This window comes from Entelurus aequoreus, linkage group LG28 (assembly GCF_033978785.1).
Source record: "Entelurus aequoreus isolate RoL-2023_Sb linkage group LG28, RoL_Eaeq_v1.1, whole genome shotgun sequence".
Taxonomy (NCBI): Eukaryota; Metazoa; Chordata; class Actinopteri; order Syngnathiformes; family Syngnathidae; genus Entelurus; species Entelurus aequoreus.
In genome coordinates this window covers 27,175,694-27,195,740 of record NC_084758.1, presented here as the reverse complement: position 1 = coordinate 27,195,740, position 20,047 = coordinate 27,175,694, and the positions used below count along the sequence as shown (strand labels likewise).

General features: G+C 37.5%; 1 protein-coding gene across 1 annotated transcript in view; it reads right to left on the bottom strand.

Moving 5' to 3' along the window:
* Positions 1-1,002: 1,002 nt before the first annotated feature.
* LOC133645199 (polycomb group RING finger protein 3) overlaps positions 1,003-20,047 on the bottom strand; it is a 93,592-nt gene continuing 74,547 nt past the window's right edge. The window contains exons 7-11 of the mRNA XM_062040070.1: positions 12,919-13,007; positions 10,452-10,589; positions 8,980-9,060; positions 7,689-7,942; positions 1,003-1,894 (exon numbers count right to left, since the gene is read on the bottom strand). Of these exons, the coding sequence (XP_061896054.1) occupies positions 7,895-7,942; positions 8,980-9,060; positions 10,452-10,589; positions 12,919-13,007 (356 nt within the window). The 3' untranslated portion in view covers positions 1,003-1,894; positions 7,689-7,894. The remainder of the gene's footprint in view (positions 1,895-7,688; positions 7,943-8,979; positions 9,061-10,451; positions 10,590-12,918; positions 13,008-20,047) is intronic.

The following is a 20,047-nucleotide window of genomic DNA, read 5'->3' as shown; positions in this document are numbered from 1 at the left end:
CAGCGCCAAGGGGTTGTAAACTCAATAAAGTAACTAAAATAGAATGCAAAATATATATATATATATATGTATATACATATACATATATATATATTTATATATACACATTAAAGTGCTAACTTTTTTTTATTTTATAACTTCAAATAATTGAGAAATAATAATAATCAAAATAAGTACAAAAACAGTACAAAACTACGGAGCACCTAAAGGGACATGGGGAAAAAAATGTTTGTATGTTTTTTTAATTTTTTTTTTAGACAGAGAAAGTTTATCATGCGCACGAGAAAGTTTATCGTGCGCACGAGAAAGTTTATCATGCGCACGAGAAAGTTTATTGTGCGCAGGAGAAACTATCTCGTGCGCATGATAAACTTTCTGTCTAAAAAAATAAATTAAAAAAACATACAAAATTTTTTTTCCCCATGTCCCTTTAGGGGCTCCGTAGTTTTGTACTGTTTTTGTACTTATTTTGATTATTATTATTTCTCAATTGTTTGTAAATGGTGCAATTTATAAAGAAAAGGTTTATAAAATAAATAAATAAAATAAAATTAAAAAAATGAAATAAAATAAAAATAAAAAAGCTCTGTTGACTAAGTAAGATTAACGGTGGTAGTGCGCCATGTTTATAATGTTAGGCTATCATAGTGCGCATGTGTCTGTTTTCCAGTTGTCTAAAATGTACAAATAATTATAGGGTTTTAATCATTTATAAAGGAGACGGTAAAATCCATTTGGAATTTTATTTATTAATCATTATGCCGTCGACCATTATATCCCCTGTCCATCAGCAAGTAAAAAGTCAAGGGTGGTCACGGCAAGTTGTTGCCGCAAATTTTAAATTTTTTAGGGCATTACGACAAATGAGAGGGCGGTTGCCGTGGTTAAATTCGAGCCCTGACTGTCCATCCCCCTCGGAAGTGCACTGCCCCCTACTGGTCGGAGGAGCAAAACGTCCCAACGAAGATGGCTTTTTGAAGGAATTGAACGGAGCGGTCAAAGAACTTTTAAAGGCATTTATTGATTAAATACACAGTTAGGTTTGGACAAAAGCTCCTGTAGTTTTTGTAAGTAAGAAATTCAAGACCCTCAAACCCCTCCAAAGAAATGCGGCAAAAAAACAAACAAAAAAACTGACATTTTCCAACACATCTGCAATAAATACAAAAGTAGACAAAAGGAAAAAGGGGAGCAGAAAACAGTTAAAGGACACCTGAACAAGTGCCGGTTTCACCTGGGACATTTGTGGTAAATGTCACAAAGCGTCAGAAGAAAAAAGAAAAAATGGACAAAGGAACCCAGTCGTGAGTTTGGGGTACAAGAGTGAACGCTGAGAGTTCCTGGTCGCTCCGAGGACCAGAAGGCATTTAGTGACCTGAGGACCTGACTGGAAACAGACATGAAGTTATGTGTTCCACACTATATTGCACTTTTTTTTTCTTCTCTCTTTTCTGGCAAATACGACAATTTCCAGACTGTTGGGTGTGGTTTTATGACCTGAAAAAGAACACGCTGATGTTTCGTCGTCGTTGGTAAACAACAAACTTTAGTAAGTGTAAAATGAGGAGAGGAATAACAGGAAGTGGGTACATAAAAGATGGAGTGCGTGCAGAGTGGAGGTGGGGACGAGTCAGCACCGTGTTTTGTGCGCCGCTTGATGGACGCCACGTGAGCTCAAAGCGTCTGTAGGTGAGTTCTAGAGGCGTCCGTGAGCCAAACGCTGGAACTCGGAAAAAACATCCCGCCTCCAGAATGGACCCGAGGGACCCGAAATGGGTGCTGTGGTGCCGAGTTGGAACCATGAAGGTTTCGCGCAGCTCGCCTCTGGGCGTCAAGGAAGATACCGACTGGCGCTCGAAGGGGCGATCCGGCAAAAACATCAACAGTGGAACCTCTGTGGTCAAAGTGGAAATGTGGACTTTCAGTTTTAGTTATCTTGAAAGCCAAACAGAACATGAATGTCTTCAAGTTTTGGAAGGGCATATAAACACATATTATATTAATATATATATGTATGTATGTATGTATGTATGTATATATATATATATACACATACATATATATACGTACATACATACATATATATATATGTATACACACACACACATATATATGTATGTATATGTATATATATACATATATATACATACATACATATATATATACATACATATACATACATACATACATACATACATACATACATACATATATATATATATATATATATATATAAACACACACATATATATATGTATATATATACACGTATATATATATATACATGTATATATATATATATATATACATATATACATATATATATATATATACATACATATATATATATATATATATACATATATATATATATATATATATACATTATATATATATATATATATATATATATATATATATATATATATATATATATATACATACAGTATATACACATGTATAAATATACATACATACACACATAAATATACATATATATGCACATATACATACATATATACATACATGTATATATATGCATGTACACACAAATACATACATACATACATACATACATACATACGAATAAATACATATTTGTATACATAAATATACAAATATATATATACATATACAAATATATATACATATATACACATACATTTATATCGATTTATATACATTTGTGTATATATATACATATTCATATACATACATATATGCATACATATACATACATACATATCTATATACACACACACTAATATACATACATATATATATACAGTATATACACACAGTATATGTATTTGTATGTGTAATGTATATATACATACACATACATACTGTATGTACATACATACATATACATTTATGCATACGCATATGTATACATACATACATATACACACATACGCATGTGTGTATATATATATATATATATATATATATATATATATATATATATATATATATATATATATATATATATATATATATATATATATATACTCACATACATACATACACATTCATATAGACTTGTAGATACACATATGTATATATGTGTGTAATATATATATATACATACTGTACGTAAAAATATACATATACAGTACATATACGTACATACATACATACATATGTATGTATACATTTTCTCAATAAACTTCAGTCCTAAACAAAAATATCAAACATGTATTTTTAAATTTTGACTTGTTTTGAAGGCTTTTTGATCAGTCAATGTCACAGGCTTCAATTAGTCAAATAACTATGCAAATTATGCTCATTTATACTCATTTAAAAACCGAGATGTCATTTGATCAATAGTCCTTCCAAATATTTGTATTTAAAAAACAAAAAAACAATACATGTTTGTTATTGTTGTTAAGTTCTGAACTTGATTGAGCGACTTGAGGAAAAAAAATAAAATAAAATAAGTAAATACAAAATGTTTTTACGCCTTCAAAAAATAAAATTAAAAAAATTAAATAGACTTTTATGATCTGTTTGGCTTTGGGATATTATGGAAAAACTGCCAGTACAGTACAGAATTGGACATCACAATGTATAAATAACAAAAAATAACAATTTTGGGGAAAAATCATGTATTTTGGGAATCACACACAAAAATGGCCAAAATACATAAAAAATGGCACCTTTTGTCCCCTGAGGGTTGATAGTGTGAGCTTTAAGAGATCAGCATGACTCTCTTATCAATTTAGGAAGCCATCTTTTAGCAAAACTACAGCTTTGATCACATGACCTGCAATTCTCTGCCAAGTCAAGTCGGGGAGCAACTTGGACCTCGTTAGCTTCCTCCAACAACACTCGCTTTCATTGCGGATGCCGACCCGAAATCAGAGAACACGTCGTGAAACGCACAGGAAGTAACGCGCTACAAGCCGGCCAATCACGGCCATCCCGCGGTGTGGTGAGGTCAGGCTACGCCAGCATGGCCATACCTTAACTCCTCTTGTAATTCTATTTTGTTTTGTCTGCAAAAAAACAACAAGCTTGACCCCGGAACAGATTATTTCCCAAAAGTGCGTCCAAAATCTGAACATTCAGAGGTTCCACTGTATTTGGGTCGGTGTTCACAATGTCCACAGCAGAGTTTCCGTAAAGCAAAATGAGAGCCGGCGTGGCGCCTTTGCATGGCGGGACAACTGGCGGGGGGGAAAGGGGGAGGAGTTAGCACCAGAGAAAGCACCGATGTTGCGAACGCACGACGGAGAAGAGCGCCGCCAAACGTTGTTTTGTTTTTTTTCTCCTTGTTTGGGAACTGTGAACAACGCGTCTCTTCAAGGTTTCATCTCCGGTTTTGCTGCATTTAACTGTGAGTGGATCCAGTTGCCACGGCAACCGTTGCAGCTCTTTGGAAAAAAAGACGGAGACCGTCGCGGCGGAGCAAAGTTGAAACACGACGTCGACGGCGCAAAGTAAACGTGCGAGGTATTCGTGCTCCAAATGTGGCGATGGTTTGCAGAGCACCTTGGACCCCCTTCAAAGTAAACAACCTCGGCGCGGCGTGTAAGGGGCCGAGTCGCCAACCCACTAGAATAAAGTTGTGTATTTTGTCACACACACTTCATGCGTACATCTGAGTCATATTATTATTACTTTCGTCATCATTATTATTCTTTAAATATGTTGCTATGACTCATAATATTACCCCAAAATATTGTGTTGTGGAGCTGGGACACCATGGTCAACTTTTGCATAATTGGCCATGACGCATTGGGCAAAAAGTAGTAAAAAGCAGTTAAGGAACACAAATACGGTTAAAAAAACATGTTTTTCTAGGCCACAAGAGGGTGCTGCCTGTCAGTACTGGACCTTGGGTGTGCTCCCCTGCTCTGTCTTCTTATTCTCTGGCAGAGCAGGTGGGTTTAGGAGGGTTGCAGTCCAAATCTGTCATTTTATTTATAAAATATAGGAATTTGTACTCTTGTGCAGAGCAGAGCAAGCACAAAAGTATTTGGCCACCTGCCTTTACTCACATATGGACTTGAAGTGCCATCCCATTCCTAACCCATAGGGTTCAATATGATGTGGGTCCACCTTTTGCAGCTATTACAGCTTCAAATCTTCTGGGAAGGCTGTCCACAAGGTTGCGTAGTGTGTTTATAGGAACTTATTCCAAAAGCGCATTGGTGAGGTCACACACTGATGTTGGTCGAGAAGGCCTGGCTCTCAGCCTCCGTTCTAATTCATCCCAAAGGGGTTCTATTAGGGTCAGGTCAGGACTCTGTGCAGGCCAGTCAAGTTCATCCACACCAGACTCTGTCATCCATGTCTTTATGGACCTCGCTTTGTGTACTGGTGCACAGTCATGTTGGAAGAGGAAGGGGCCCGCCAAGACATGGATGACAGAGTCCGGTGTGGATGAACTTGACTGGCCTGCACAGAGTCCTGACCTGAACCCGATAGAACACCTTTGGGATGAATTAGAACGGAGACTGAGAGCCAGGCCAACATCAGTGTGTGACCTCACCAATGCGCTTTTGGAAGAATGGTGGAAAATTCCTATAAACACACTCCGCAACCTTGTGGACAGCCTTCCCAGAAGAGTTGAAGCTGTAATAGCTGCAAAAGGTGGACCCGCATCATATTGGACCCTATGGGTTAGGAATGGGATGGCACTTCAATTTCATAAGTGAGTCAAGGGGAAAATACATTTACGTGAAATGTGAGTCTGGTGCCTTCCTGTAGGCCGTCGCCATGGCGACTAAAGTTTGGCGTTGGCATTCGGCGCGATACAGTAGATGGTATCGTAACGCTGCTACTTGTCTTGCTTTATACCTGCCTGGTCTGCCGGAGGATAAGAGGACACGACTAGCAACTCTTCTTGGTCTTTTTAAACGGTCTGCCAGAGAATAAGAAGACTCAGCAGGAGGGATCAGCGTTGCCAATTTAGCGAGTGCATTCAGACCCCAAAAAACAGGACTAGCAACTCTTCTTGGTCTTTTTTAAACAGTCTGCCAGAGAATAAGAAGACTCAGCAGGAGGGATCAGCCTTGTCAATTTAGCGAGTAAATTCAGACCCCCCCCAAAAAACTAGCGACTCCTTTTTTGGTCTTTTTTCAAACGGTCTGCCAGAGAATAAGAAGACTCAGCAGGAGGGATCAGCGTTGCCAATTTAGCGAGTGCATTCAAACCCCAAAAAACAGGACTAGCAACTCTTCTTGGTCTTTTTTTAAATGGTCTGCCAGAGAATAAGAAGACTCAGCAGGAGGGATCAGCGTTTCCGATTTAGCGAGTAAATTCAGACCCCCCCAAAAAAACTAGCGACTCCTTTTTTGGTCTTTTTTCAAACGGTCTGCCAAAGAATAAGAAGACTCAGCAGGAGGGATCAGCGTTGCCAATTTAGCGAGTAAATTCAGACCCCAAAAAAACACGACGAGCAACACTTCTTGGTCTTTTTATACGGTCAGCCAGGGAATAAGAAGACTCAGCAGGAGGGATCAGGGTTACCAATTTAGCGAGTAAATTGAGAATACCCCCCGCCCCCCCAAAAAAAACTAGGTACTCCTTTTGGTCTTTCTTCAAACGGTCTGCCAGAGACTAAGAAGACTCAGCAGGAGGGATCAGCGTTGCCAATTTAGCGAGTAAATCCAGACCCAAAAAAACACGACTAGCAACTCTTCTTGGTCTTTTTTAAAACTTTTTAAACGGTCTGCCAGAGAATAAGAAGACACAGCAGGAGGGATAAGCGCTGCCAATTTAGCAAGTGCATTCAGACCCCAAAAAAAACAACTAGCGCATCACGCTTCAAGTTCTCCATCACCCACCAGTGCTCTTGTGCCCCCCCCCCCCCCCTCTTGTGACATAAAAAAACCAACAACACCCAAAAATAGTTAATTAGTATTTCTCAACACTTTTCATGGTTTTTTTTTTTGCTTACTTTTCCCACAAAAATGACACCCACATACGTCATGGTCATTCATGCAAATTCGACGAGGCCGGCGGCTAACTCATAGTGACAGAAAGTTGCGAACGTTAACGGAGTTTGGAAGCGTTTGTCGGAACCTGCCGGAAGGTGTGGACGTCCAAAACTTAAAAAGGTGGAACAACAAAGAAAAAGTATATATTTTGATACTGCTAGCAGGTCTGTGTTAAAACATTTCCTTATAGATAGCACTTCTGGATGCGCTAACAGTCTAACGTCTGCCCTTCCCTACGCTATGTACAACATGGAACATAAATTACTACACAAATAAGCCTGCTCACAATTGACAATCATCAATAGCAAATGAGACAACAAAAAAGGGGAGGGGCTTTGGGGGGGGGGGGGGGACACATTCAGAGATATTTTACTCGATAAGCGGATTAAGATGGACACTTTATAAAAAATCTTCCATAAAACTCTCCGTGCTCCCGAGATGGAGGAAAAAAAAAAAGATCGGGGGGGGAAAAAAAAAAAATCTTATAAAACCATCCTTCGCTTCCATTGGCCAAAAGAAGGTCATGTGACTCCCGACATCTCATTTGCATGTAAACAGAGCACCAGTAGTGTCTTTTAGTCTCTTAAACTGTACAAAAGTATAAATATATGCTTTATCTCCTTTTTCTCTTCACATATCTTGGATGTAGCGCACAAAACCAACGAGAAAAAGGTCGCTTTTGATCCTACAAAAAAAAAAAAAGAAAAAAAAAAAGAAAAGAAAACGCCAGTGTTGCGGTACCTGCGCGGGAGGTTTAAGCCCCGCCCTCTTTTGGACCATCCCGAGCTGCTGGCTTGTGTGAGTGTCGTTTTGTTGTGGCGTTTGCTCGCTGTTGGTTGATCGTCTTTGCATACGTTGGTTAAAAAGATGTTTCAGCACAGTCTGCGGACGCCAGGTCATTTATAAAATAATAATAATAAAAAATAAAAATAAAGAGTCCATTTTCGCTACAGCAGATCCATCTTGGGTCTGTAATGGAGCAGGAGGGGGGATTTCTGGGAAGAAAAAGAAAAAAAAGTGGTCAGTTTTCGAGTAACCTGCTCAGTATTGTTCTTTTTCAGGAAATTACTTCTTTGGGGGCTTCGAGGGCCTTACGGTGAAGGCTTATAGCGCCACCTGGAGCTGAATGTTCATTTGGATGTGGATTTTGTTGAAAGGGCCCCGACCCTAAATCATTCAACTTTTCAGATACATCTATACAAGGGGTTCTTAACCTTTTGGACCTCGGGGCCCAACATTTCCACTACAGAGGGGCCCGAGGCCTACTGAAATATTAAAACTGAATTAGTTATCTTACTCTTCATCTTTTAATCATATATGTGTATATATGTGTAAATTATATATATATATATATATATATATATACATACATACATACATATATACATACATACATACATACATACATACATACATACATATATATATATATATATATATATATATATATATATATATATATATATATATATGTAGCATTGAAAGGCAATTTAAAATAAAGAATAGTGAACAACAGGCTGAATTAATGAATAAGTGTACGTTATATGAGGCATAAATAACCTACTGAGAACGTGCCTGGTATGTTAACGTAACATATTATGGTACGAATCATTCAAATAACTATAACATATAGAACATGCTATACGTTGACCAAACAATCTGTCACTCCTAATCGCTAAATCCCATAAAATCTTATACGTCTAGTCTCTTACGTGAATGAGCAAAAATAATATTATTTGATATTTTACGGTAATGTGGTAATAATTTCACACATAAGTCGCTCCTGAGTATAAGTCGCACACCCGGTCAAACTATGAAAAAAACTGCGACTTGTAGTCCGAAAAATACGGGTACAAGTGTTTTGGTTTAATGTACACCAAAATACCAAAATAATAGATTTGATTTGTATTGCTCTTTACATTTGAACAACAAATCTCAAAGTGCTACAGAGTAAAAATGTCAAAAAAAGCATGAAAACAAGACAGTACTTTTACCCCACAATGGTGGAGTGTAAGTATTCATCGCACCTTACCTTAAATCTCCATCTTGTCACTACCACAAATTTCAAAGTGTGGTCCTTGCCCAGGATTTCCTCGTTGCATAAAATGTCCAACTGCGAGAGACAAAAAAACAATAGTTGTTTAAAAAAGAGGAGTACAAATTAAAAGTGTTTATATTAAAAACTAATGAAAAGCTGTTCATTCCAACATTGCGGGGACCGGGCGTTGTCACAGCAGTAGTTACATCAGGAGTCTACATGATGCAAGCTGCGTCATCACAGCGCCCCCTGCTGGCTCTCGGGGTCACACTATGGCAGTTTGTCGTGAGTTAAAAGAAGCCCAAAAACAGTCAAGAAGAGTTGAAAAATACATCCAAGGCGAAGTGGGATGAAAGAAGCGGTCTTGATGTCTCGGCTTTTAAGGCAACGCTCGTTATCTCTGCCAAAAAAACCATCGCCTGCCAGGCGTCCAATTCTCAGTGAACTTTTTCTACTCTTCTGAGAGCCGTGGAAGTCTTCTCAGAATCTTCACCATGATGAAGACATGTGCACAAAAAGTATAGAACTCATTTGGACTTTTTAGTGTATTGGCGCGGAAAAGCAAAAAAGGTCCAAAAAATGGCGAGTGTGCAGTGCGAAGGGGAGGGACTAAAATGTTGTGAAGAAGCATGTAAGTTAAACGTCTTTTATTCGCGTAAACCGCGTGTGAATGCTGAAGAACTAAAACGCTGTATGAAAGTGGGGTTTTTTGAAATGTAGAAAAATAAAGCATGAATGTTTTCGTTTGTTTTTTTTGTTGTCAATGTATAACGTTTGGAAACTAGATTTTTTTTAAATTAATTTTGGCCAAAGGGGGCGCATTTCAATTTCTTACACACACTTGTTATTACATATGTTGGCCGGAGGGGGAGCACTTTTAAAACCGACACACACTTGTTCATCCTATGGTCACATACGGGTTGTCTTACGTCAGCACCGGAAGTCGTCAAATCAGCTGCTCACCTGGCGGGGTTTTTTCGGTGATGAATAGGGAAGTCCTTCTTTAGCTGCAGTCTTGTTTTATCATATATTGCTGCCTTTGCACCTGTCAATGTTTTCTTTTGTATGCACATTAAATCAACAAAAAATCCTGACTTTGGAGCAATGTTCACGGACTCTAGTATTTGGCTCTCTATTAGATGCAATGGTTTTCCATATTGGGACCATGATTTTGGTCCTAACTTGTTCACACCTCCTCATATGGAAGCTACTTTTCCTTGTTGATGTCTCAAGAAGGGTAGAAATACAAACACACACACACACACACTAGATGGTGGTAAAAGCACATATTCAAGAGCTTGTTGTGAAATGGCTGTACTGTTAGAATTAATAACTAAAAGTAATAATAATAATTACAGAAAGAAACACGAGCAAAGCGTTCCTTATTGTCCGCCGTTTGCTCCGTCGTCCGCAAGTTGCAGACTTTCGCCGCGTCATGAGCAATGTCGTCCAGAGGTCGACTTTACCTCGTTAAACGACGTCAGGTTGAGCTTTTTGGCGATGAACTTCTTGAGGTGGAGGACGGTGGCTTGCGCTGAGCAGCGGATCCATTTTCGCTTTAGGCCTCGAAGTTTGCTGCTGTTGCACTCCAAGCAGATGCTGACCTGTGAGCACACAAACGTGGTCAGCGGTCACAATAAAGCCCAGGCAGCTAATAATCTCAGAGGCCATGCACACATTTATTAAGATATTTCTGCATGTACTGACCATGGGGTGTTTCTTGACCTAACTGCAGAGAGGCCCAGGCCTCTCATCAGGGTGAGGCATTTATTATTTTGGCTAATAATTTAATCAAAATAAGACAAAGAGTTTTTAGTTTTGTGTCCAAAGTGTGGCCTGCAGCTCACTTTTTTCCCACATTCAAGTACAAATTAGTGTTGTGCCGATACCAATATTTTGGTACCGGTACCAATATGTATTTCGGTACCTTTTGGTACTTTTTGATGCTTTTCTAAATAAAGGGGACCACAAAAAAATTACATTATTGGGTTTATTTTAACAAAAAATCTTGGGGTACATTAAACATATGTTTCTTATTGCAATTTTGTTCTTAAATAAAATAGTGAACATACAAGACAATTTGTCTTTTAGTAGTAAGTAAACAAACAAAGACTCCTAATTTAGTCTGCTGACATATGCAGTAACATATTGTGTCATTTATCATTCTATTATTTTGTCAACATTATTAAGGACATGTGGTAGAAAATGAATTATTAATCTACTTGCTCATTTACTGTTAATATCTGCTTACTTTCTCTTTTAACATGTTCTATCTACACTTCTGTTAAAATGTAATAATGACTTATTCTTCTGTTGTTTGATACTTTACATTAGTTTTGGATGAACGTGTTAAAAGAGAAAGTAAGCAGATATTAACAGTAAATGAACAAGTAGATTAATAATTCATTTTCTAACACTTTTCCTTTAGAATTTTGACAAAATAATAATAATAATGATAAATGACACAATATGTTACTGCATACGTCAGCAGCTAATTTAGGAGCCTTTGTTTGCTTACTTACTACTAAAAGACAAGTTGTCTTGTATGTTCACTATTTTATTTAAGGACAAACTTGCAATAAGAAACATATGTTTAATGTACCGGAAGATTTTTTGTTAAAATAAAGCCAATAATGCCAATTTTTTGTGGTCCCCTTTATTTAGAAAAGTTTTGAAATAATTTTGGTATTATTACCAAAATATTGGTATCGGGACAACAGTAGGCTGACACCGAGAAGAGTGCGACGTCACACGCAACCCAGGTACCACCGACACATGGCACCGTTGGATTTTACGAAAATCTGCGCCCGGTAGTACCGGTGGGATTCGGTCTGTGCCAAAATAGAACTAGATTCTACACCCAACCCTAATGCTAACGTTTCATGCTCGCCTTTGCAGCTCATTTTGCAGGTGTACACCTAAGAGTCGTAGTTTTCTTAACCCGACGCTAGATAGCGTGTTACCTGTTAGCATTTGGCTTTTCGTCCAATTGCTTTTTCTAGTTCAGGTACTGTTTGAGTCCCGTTTTAACTACTATTACACTTCTGTATGTGATGACACTTCTAATATGACACTTCTAATAAACCAGTGTTTCCCACACATTCATTTATTTGTGGCGGCCCGCCACGAAAGAATTACGTCCACCACAATTTAAAAAAAAATATATATATATATTTTTTTTTTGTCCTGTCCAACTTCTCAGGCAAATCATATAGTTGATGTAGATGCCCATATAGGCTGTTCAGATTTACTTTACAAAAGAGAAGTGTAGGATACTTCTCTTGTTGCCTTATTTCTATTTGACCACTACTGTTTTCTTTTTATTTGTTACTGACTGTGGCAGGACACCTCTGCCTCTGTTTCACTTTATGTTGCTGGTAAATAAAATGGTTGTAGTAGTAGGCTAAAGTTAAATTATTTAGTATGCACTAATTAAAGGGGCAGAGCTTTAAGGTAAATTTTAGCTTTTATATTTTATAAGATATATTTTTTGTAAGAACCAAAATTAATAAATATATTTCAGTGAATAACTTATTGTTCAAATCTGTATATAAATATGTACATAAAGTGTTGTAATTATATTGTTGGATGGATGGATGGATGGACGGACGTTTAAAACAAAACTGTTATTATTAATTAGTAAGTATACATTTTTTGAGCCTTTTTAGAGAAAATCATATCATTGTAGTAAATTATGCAAATTACTCGATGATGTCATGGTGACCACGCCCATAGCCACGCCCCCACCGCCACAGGTATCTTGGCTGTTTATGGGAAACACTGTAAACTATTATAGGACCTTTATAATAAAAAAAATTAAAAGTGTAATACGGGACTTTTAAGTATGTTTCTGAGAACCAGCGTCCTTTACAGTGGACATTTGTTTCAACAACGCAGAGGACGCTGGGTCTCAGGAAGCTTGAAAAGGCGTACCTGCTCGTCGCTACGGTGATAGTCGTTGTCCTCCTCTGGTTTCTCCTCTCCCGCTTCCTTATTGGGCGTGTCTTCTGACTTGGCGTCCCCTGTTGACATGCAAATATTTGTCAGGAACAGTTTGTCGCAGCACCTAATGAGAACAAGTGCAGGGAGACTTCTCGGACGTCGCTTTTCTCCACATCAATGGCATTAATCGAAATAACGGAAGAGATCACAAATGCAATAGATAGTGAAAAATGTGCTGCTGCAGTGTTTATGGTAAGCATTTGACACAATTAATCATAGCATCAATTAGACCGATATGGCATCAGAGGGTTGGTCTTGAACTGGATTAGAAGCTACCTAACCAACAGGAAGCAATACGTGAAGATAGGCAAACACGCTTCTACAGAGCTAAAAATATCTTGTGGCGTACCTCAGGGATCAATACTCGGATCAAAATTGTTCAATCTCTATATAAATGACATTTGTAAAGTTACAAAGGACTTAAAGTTAGTATTATTTGCAGATGATACAACGGCGTTTTGTTCAGGAAAGAACACACAGAAGCTAATACAAATAATAACAGATTACCGTAATTTCCGGACTATAAGCCGCTACTTTTTCCCCTCGTTCTGGTCCCTGCGGCTTATACAAGGGTGCGGCTTATTTACGGCCTGTTCTTCTCCGACACCGACGAAGAGGATTTCGGTGGTTTTAGTACGCAGGAGGAAGACGATGACACAATGATTAAAGACTGACTTTTCATATACCGGTAGGCTGGTTATTTTGATAACGTACAGGCGAGCACTTTGTATTACTTTGCACCGTTGTATTATTTGTACTCTGCACGAATGCTGTTCGCCATGTCAAAGATGTGAAAGTTTGATTGAATGATTGAAAGATTTATTGTTAATAAATGGGACGCTTTGCGTTCCCAAACAGTCATCTCTGTCCCGACAATCCCCTCCGTGGTAGCAGGAACCCCTATATACTACGGTAATTACACATCAAAACCCTGCGGCTTATAGTCGGGTGCGGCTTATATATAGCGCAATCTGTATTTTCCCCTAAATTTAGCTGGTGCGGCTTATAGTCCGGAAATTACGGGAAATTGACAAATTAAAAAGATGGTTTGATAAAAACTGACTATCTTTGAATCTCAGTAAGACTAAAATAATGCTATTTGGTAACAGTAGAGGAGGAAGTCAAACACAAATACAAATAGACGGGAGCAAACATTAAAAGGGTAAATGAAAACACATTTTTGGGTGTAATAATAGATGATAAAATGAATTGGAAATCTCATGTAAAAAAATATACAACATAAAGTAGCAAGAAACACATCAATGATGAATAAAGCAAAACATGTTCTAGATCAAAAATCAATTCATATTCTCTACTGTTCGCTAGTGTTACCATATCTGAGTTATTGTGTAGAAATATGGGGGAACAACTACAAATGTGCGCTTCATTCACTAACCGTGTTACAAAAAAGATCAATTAGAACAATACATAATGTTGGATATAGAGAACATACAAACCCTTTATTTATTAAATCACAATTATTGAAATTTAATGATTTGGTGCATTTACAAACAGCTAAAATTATGTACAAAGCAAACTATAACCTGCTAGCCAAGAATGTACAACAATTCTTCTCAATAAAAGAGGAGAAATATAACCTTAGAGGAAAATCTAATTTAAAACATTTGTATATTTGTACAACACTTAAAACCTTTAGTATATCAGTATGTGGAATTAAATTATGGAACGGATTAAGCAAAGAAATGAAACAAAGCACCAATATGATTCAGTTTAAGAGACTGTTCAAACTACAAGTGTTCACAAAGTACACAGAACAAGAATTGTGATGAACATCTTGAACCCTTTTTTTTTATTGAGACAAAGATTATTTATGTATTTAATATTTGTATGCTTACTATGGTCTATTATTTATTTGTTCACTGTTCTGTTACAGAGAACAAGGAAATGGTATACAATTGCTATGGTATGAAAAGGGGTAGGATTAAATAAGCTCTGCTTCTTCCTACTCCTTTTCGGACATGCTGTAATGAAACAACTGGAATTGTGTGATGCATTACATTGTATCGTATGCATGTTCCAAATAAACTGAAACTGAAACTGAACTGAATTTTTTCACGGAATCCGAGGCCGTGTTTGCTCTGGTCGTTAAGCAATTACGTGACTGACGATGCTTTATAAGGGCTGGTTTTTGGCACAGGCACAGGCATCCATGGTTACCAACACACCCTTTCTCTCAAAAACATTTTTTTTTTTAATGAGAGGAAAAGCAAACAAAGGTCGTGTTGCTACAATGCAACACATTTTTGTCATTAAAGTTAATGGTCCCTTAGACATGTATAAAATCTGGGATTGGTCACATAACGACAGATTGTTTGCATACCTGCAATGAATTTAAAAAAAAAGGTAACACTTTAGTTTGGGGAACATATCCACCATTAATTAGTTGCTTATTAACATGCAAATTAGTAACATATTGGCTCTTAATTAGTCATTATTAAGTACTTATTAATGCCTTATTTTGCATGGACTTATTATACAACCAGTAAGCCATTAACTAAGAGTCTTCCCTAACCCTAACCCCAAACCTAACCTTAACCCTATGTTCCCCATACTAAAGTGTTACCAAAAAAAAAAAAAAAGGGGTAACACTTTAGTATTGGGAACATATTGTAAGTAACAAACACTTCATTTAGAGTTATTTGGACAATGATTCTATATATTTGTAAACGCTCTGAAGTGGGAAAGGGGTAGGATTAAATAAGCTTTGCTTCTTCCTACTCCTTTTCGGGCATGATGTAAAATGAAATGATGTGAAATTGTGTGATGTATTATGATGTAAAAAATAAAAAAAAAGTGTTACCAAAAAAAAAAGGGTATCACTTTGTTATGGGGAACATATTGTAAGTAACAAACACTTCATTTAGAGTTATTTGGACACTAGGAGAACATATTCTAAGTAACAAAGACTTAATTTAGAGTTATTTGGTTAGGGTTAGGGTTAGTAATGGTGAATATGTTCCCCATACCAAAGTGTTACCAAAAAAAAAGGGGTAACACTTTAGTATGGGGAACATATTGTAAGTAACAAACACTTCATTTAGAGTTATTTGGACACTAGGGGAACATATTCTAAGTAACAAAGACTTAATTTAGAGTTATTTGGTCAGGGTTAGGGTTAGTAATGGTGAATATGTTCCCCATACAAAAGTGTTACCAAAAAAAAAAAGGGGGTAACACTTTAGTATGGGGAACATATTGTAAGTAACAAACACTTCATTTAGAGTTATTTGGACACTAGGAGAACATATTCCAAGTAACAAAGACTTAGAGTTATTTGGTTAGGGTTAGGGTTAGTAATGGTGAATATGTTCCCAATACCAAAGTGTTACCAAAAAAAAAAAAGGGGTAACACTTTAGTATGGGGAACATATTGTAAGTAACAAACACTTCATTTACCAATCAATCAATCAATCAATCAATCAATCAATATTTACTTATATAACCCTAAATCACGAGTGTCTCAAAGGGCTGCACAAGCCACAACGTATGATTGTTGTTGATATCTACATCCGTCAAGGCGACGATATCGGTATTGTATCGGAAGTGAACAAGTTGTCGGGAATGACTCCATAACCTTTGTTTGTGTTGCTATTCTGTCTCCTTTCTATTCTGGGTGTGTGCGGGGGAGGTGGTGGGGTTCTTAATTCCACAAAGATGAATGATGATTAAATATGCTTGAGAAAGAAAGACTGTTATTTGGACACTAGGGGAGCATATTGTAAGTAACAAAGACTTCATTTAGAGTTATTTGGTTAGGGTTAGGGTTAGTAATGGTGAATATGTTCCCCATATTAAAGTGTTACCGGCTTACTGGTTGTAGAATAAGGCCATGCAGAATAAGGCATTTATAAGTACTTAATAATGACTAATTAAGAACCAATATGTTAGAAATTTGCAGGTTAATAAGCAACTAATTAATGGTGAATATGTACCCCGTACTACAGTGTTACCAAAAAAGGTTTATAGGCAATTTAGAAGATGCTGACAGGTGAGAAGTCTGTATTTATTAAATGTTTGGATATGAGTTAGTGTTCCCACAAGTAATAGCTCTGTTGTGACAAACAAGATGCAACAAGGTCCTATTACCTCTAGAAATAACACAATTGACTCTATTCACTCTTCATTTAGTGTGTGTGTGTGGAGATGGGATTGCATTTACCAATCAAGAGGCCATTTTCCATTCGGGCAAACTGTCACTGATCCCTGAGAAGATTGCCCAAAGGCAATGTGTGTGTTGGATGCGTCGTCTCCATGGCGACCGTCTCCCGAGTCAAGCAGCGTGATTGCTTATCAAGAGGGCCTCGCTCTTGTTGTTGCAAAAATCACCTTCACGCCACCTCCCGGGGCTTGTGAGTTTAAGGTGGCGCCGTCGAGCGAAGAGAGGCCGATTGCTTTGGTCTGACCCGCGCAATGGACTTGTCTGGGAGCGCCTGAGTCTCGACTGAGGAATAAACTTTGGAGATGTGGAAGTCCGGCAGCTTCAGGTGTTTAAAGTACGTAGTTTTATGGGCTTTTTAAGGGCTGGGCGATATGGCTTAATATTGTGACACATTATAAAGGCTTTATATCAGTTGATATCGATAAATATTGTAATTTTTATGACCTATCAAAAATAAAAACCAAGAAAAAAACATAATAAATGCAAACATTATTTAAAATGTAACCTTCCTCTGATTATATTAGTCTCAGGTATCAAAGCAGAAGGAAAGGAAATGTCAACACTAGCGTGGAAAACCCTCAAATAAAAAATTGCGTTGAACATTTACCAATAAGCTCTTAAAATGAAGGTGCAAAATAAGGAATATGGAAACAATGCTTAATGAAGTGTAACAAAATAGTGCACAGTGTGAAAATGTAAACACCTGAGAATAATTATTGTAAGGGACAACTGTTAAATGCGGTTTAGTAAATGTATTTCTATATTGTTATGTAATATATGACTGTTATTTTGAAGGTTGTGCAAGCGGATATGCTTTTATTGTGTTAAGGAACTCACAAAGTAAAACAGAAAGGGAAGTTGTTGCTTTTCAATGTCACGTTTAGGACGACATATATGTGAAGGTGAAAAAGAAAACTTACAGTTAAAAGGATTCCAGCGCCAGTTGAAAGGGAAACAAGGTCAATTGTTGCAGTTGTGTAATTTGTTTGTAATGTACACATGTTCAATGTTTAAGTATTCTAATGTGCCGTTTATCTTGTATGCTTGCTCATTAGCTCTTACGTTGGTCATTGGGAACACGGTGAAGGAAGTAAAATAAAGGACCATTTGACCATCAGTTCCAGACCTTCATTTCGACTGAGCAACTACAATTATTTTCGGCAGGCTTAGCCAGGAAGTTATGACTGTGTAACATTTAATTCGGTCTGATATTCTTATCAAGTATGGAAAATAATTATTAATCTAAATATTATTTGGCCAAATAACCGTAACTTCAAAGTAGCACATGTGTTATAGTTTGATATTTATTTTATTTATACCAGGGGTGTCCAAACTGCAGCCCGCGGGCCAAGTGCGACACGCCAGCTTCGCAAGTCGTCATGAGTTCAACAAAGAGGGCTTTTAAATTAATCTTAAAGACTGGACGGGATCTCAATGCTACATATTTGCTGCCATTTTGTGGACAATGTTAATAAATCAGATCAACGACCCTTGGAGGTACTTTGAAAACTAGCACAGCATTTACTTATATGACACAATCCAAACAACCTTCCCTAGTCATGGTGCAAAAAAAAAAAACATTTGTCATTAGAAACGCTACTTTACTCGTTTTTCTCACCCTCCTCTTGTTTATTAGCGCCAACAGCGCCTCTCTCAGAGAGCTATTGGTGTTGCTTACATTTTAACCGATAGTGATAAAACATTGAGAAAAAACGGTTCTGGTGCTTACATAGAAAACTACCGTATTTTTCGGAGTATAAGTCGCACCTGAGTATAAGTCGCACCGGCCGAAAATGCACAATAAAGAAGGAAAAAAAACATATATAAGTCGCACTGGAGTATAAGTCGCATTTTTGGGGGAAATTTATTTGATAAAACCCAACACCAAGAATAGACATTTGAAAGGCAATTTAAAATAAATAAAGAATATTGAACAACAGGCTGAATAAGTGTACGTTATATGAGGCATAAATAACCAACTGAGAACGTGCCTGGTATGTTAACGTAACATATTATGGTAAGAGTCATTCAAATAACTATAACATATAGAACATGCTATACGTTTACCAAACAATCTGTCACTCCTAATCGCTAAATCCCATGAAATCTTATACGTCTAGTCTCTTACGTGAATGAGCTAAATAATATTATTTGATATTTTACGGTAATGCGTTAATCATTTCACACATAAGTCGCTCTAGAGTATAAGTTGCACCCTTGCACCCCTTGTATACTATGAAAAAAACTGCGATTTATAGTCCGAAAAATACGGTAATTTTGTTTACGGTTTTACTTTTTTTGTGAGCGGAATAGTAATTTAAATAGAATTAAATAATAAATTCACGGGGGGGGGGGGGGGAATCCACAACAAATTATTGCAGCAGAATACAGTTGATCTGCCGTCTCTTTTTTAAAGTTTAAAAGATTAAAGAACCAATGATTGTTCTGCTCTGCCCCCCTCTCCTGCGTGGTTATTAATGTTAAAAAGTTAAAGTACCCATGATTGTCACATAATGGGATAATCCTCTACACTTGACCCATCACCCTCACCCCCTGGGAGGTGAGGGGTGCAGTGAGCAGCAGCGGTGGCCCCGCCCGGGAATAATTTTTGGTGATTTAACCCCCAATTCCAACCCTTGATGCAGAGTGCCAAGCAGGGAGGTAATGGGTCCCATTTTTATAGTCTTTGGTATGACTCGGCCGGGGTTTGAACTCACGACCTACTGATCTCAGGGCGGACACTCTAACCACTAGGCCACTGAGCAGGTGACCACAGATGTGGCGCTATCTGTTCAAAATCGGGACCCGGTGTGGACCATTGTATCCCATTGGGTTGAGTTTTTTTGGGAACGCTCTTATTTTGTGAGTGCATTCCAGACA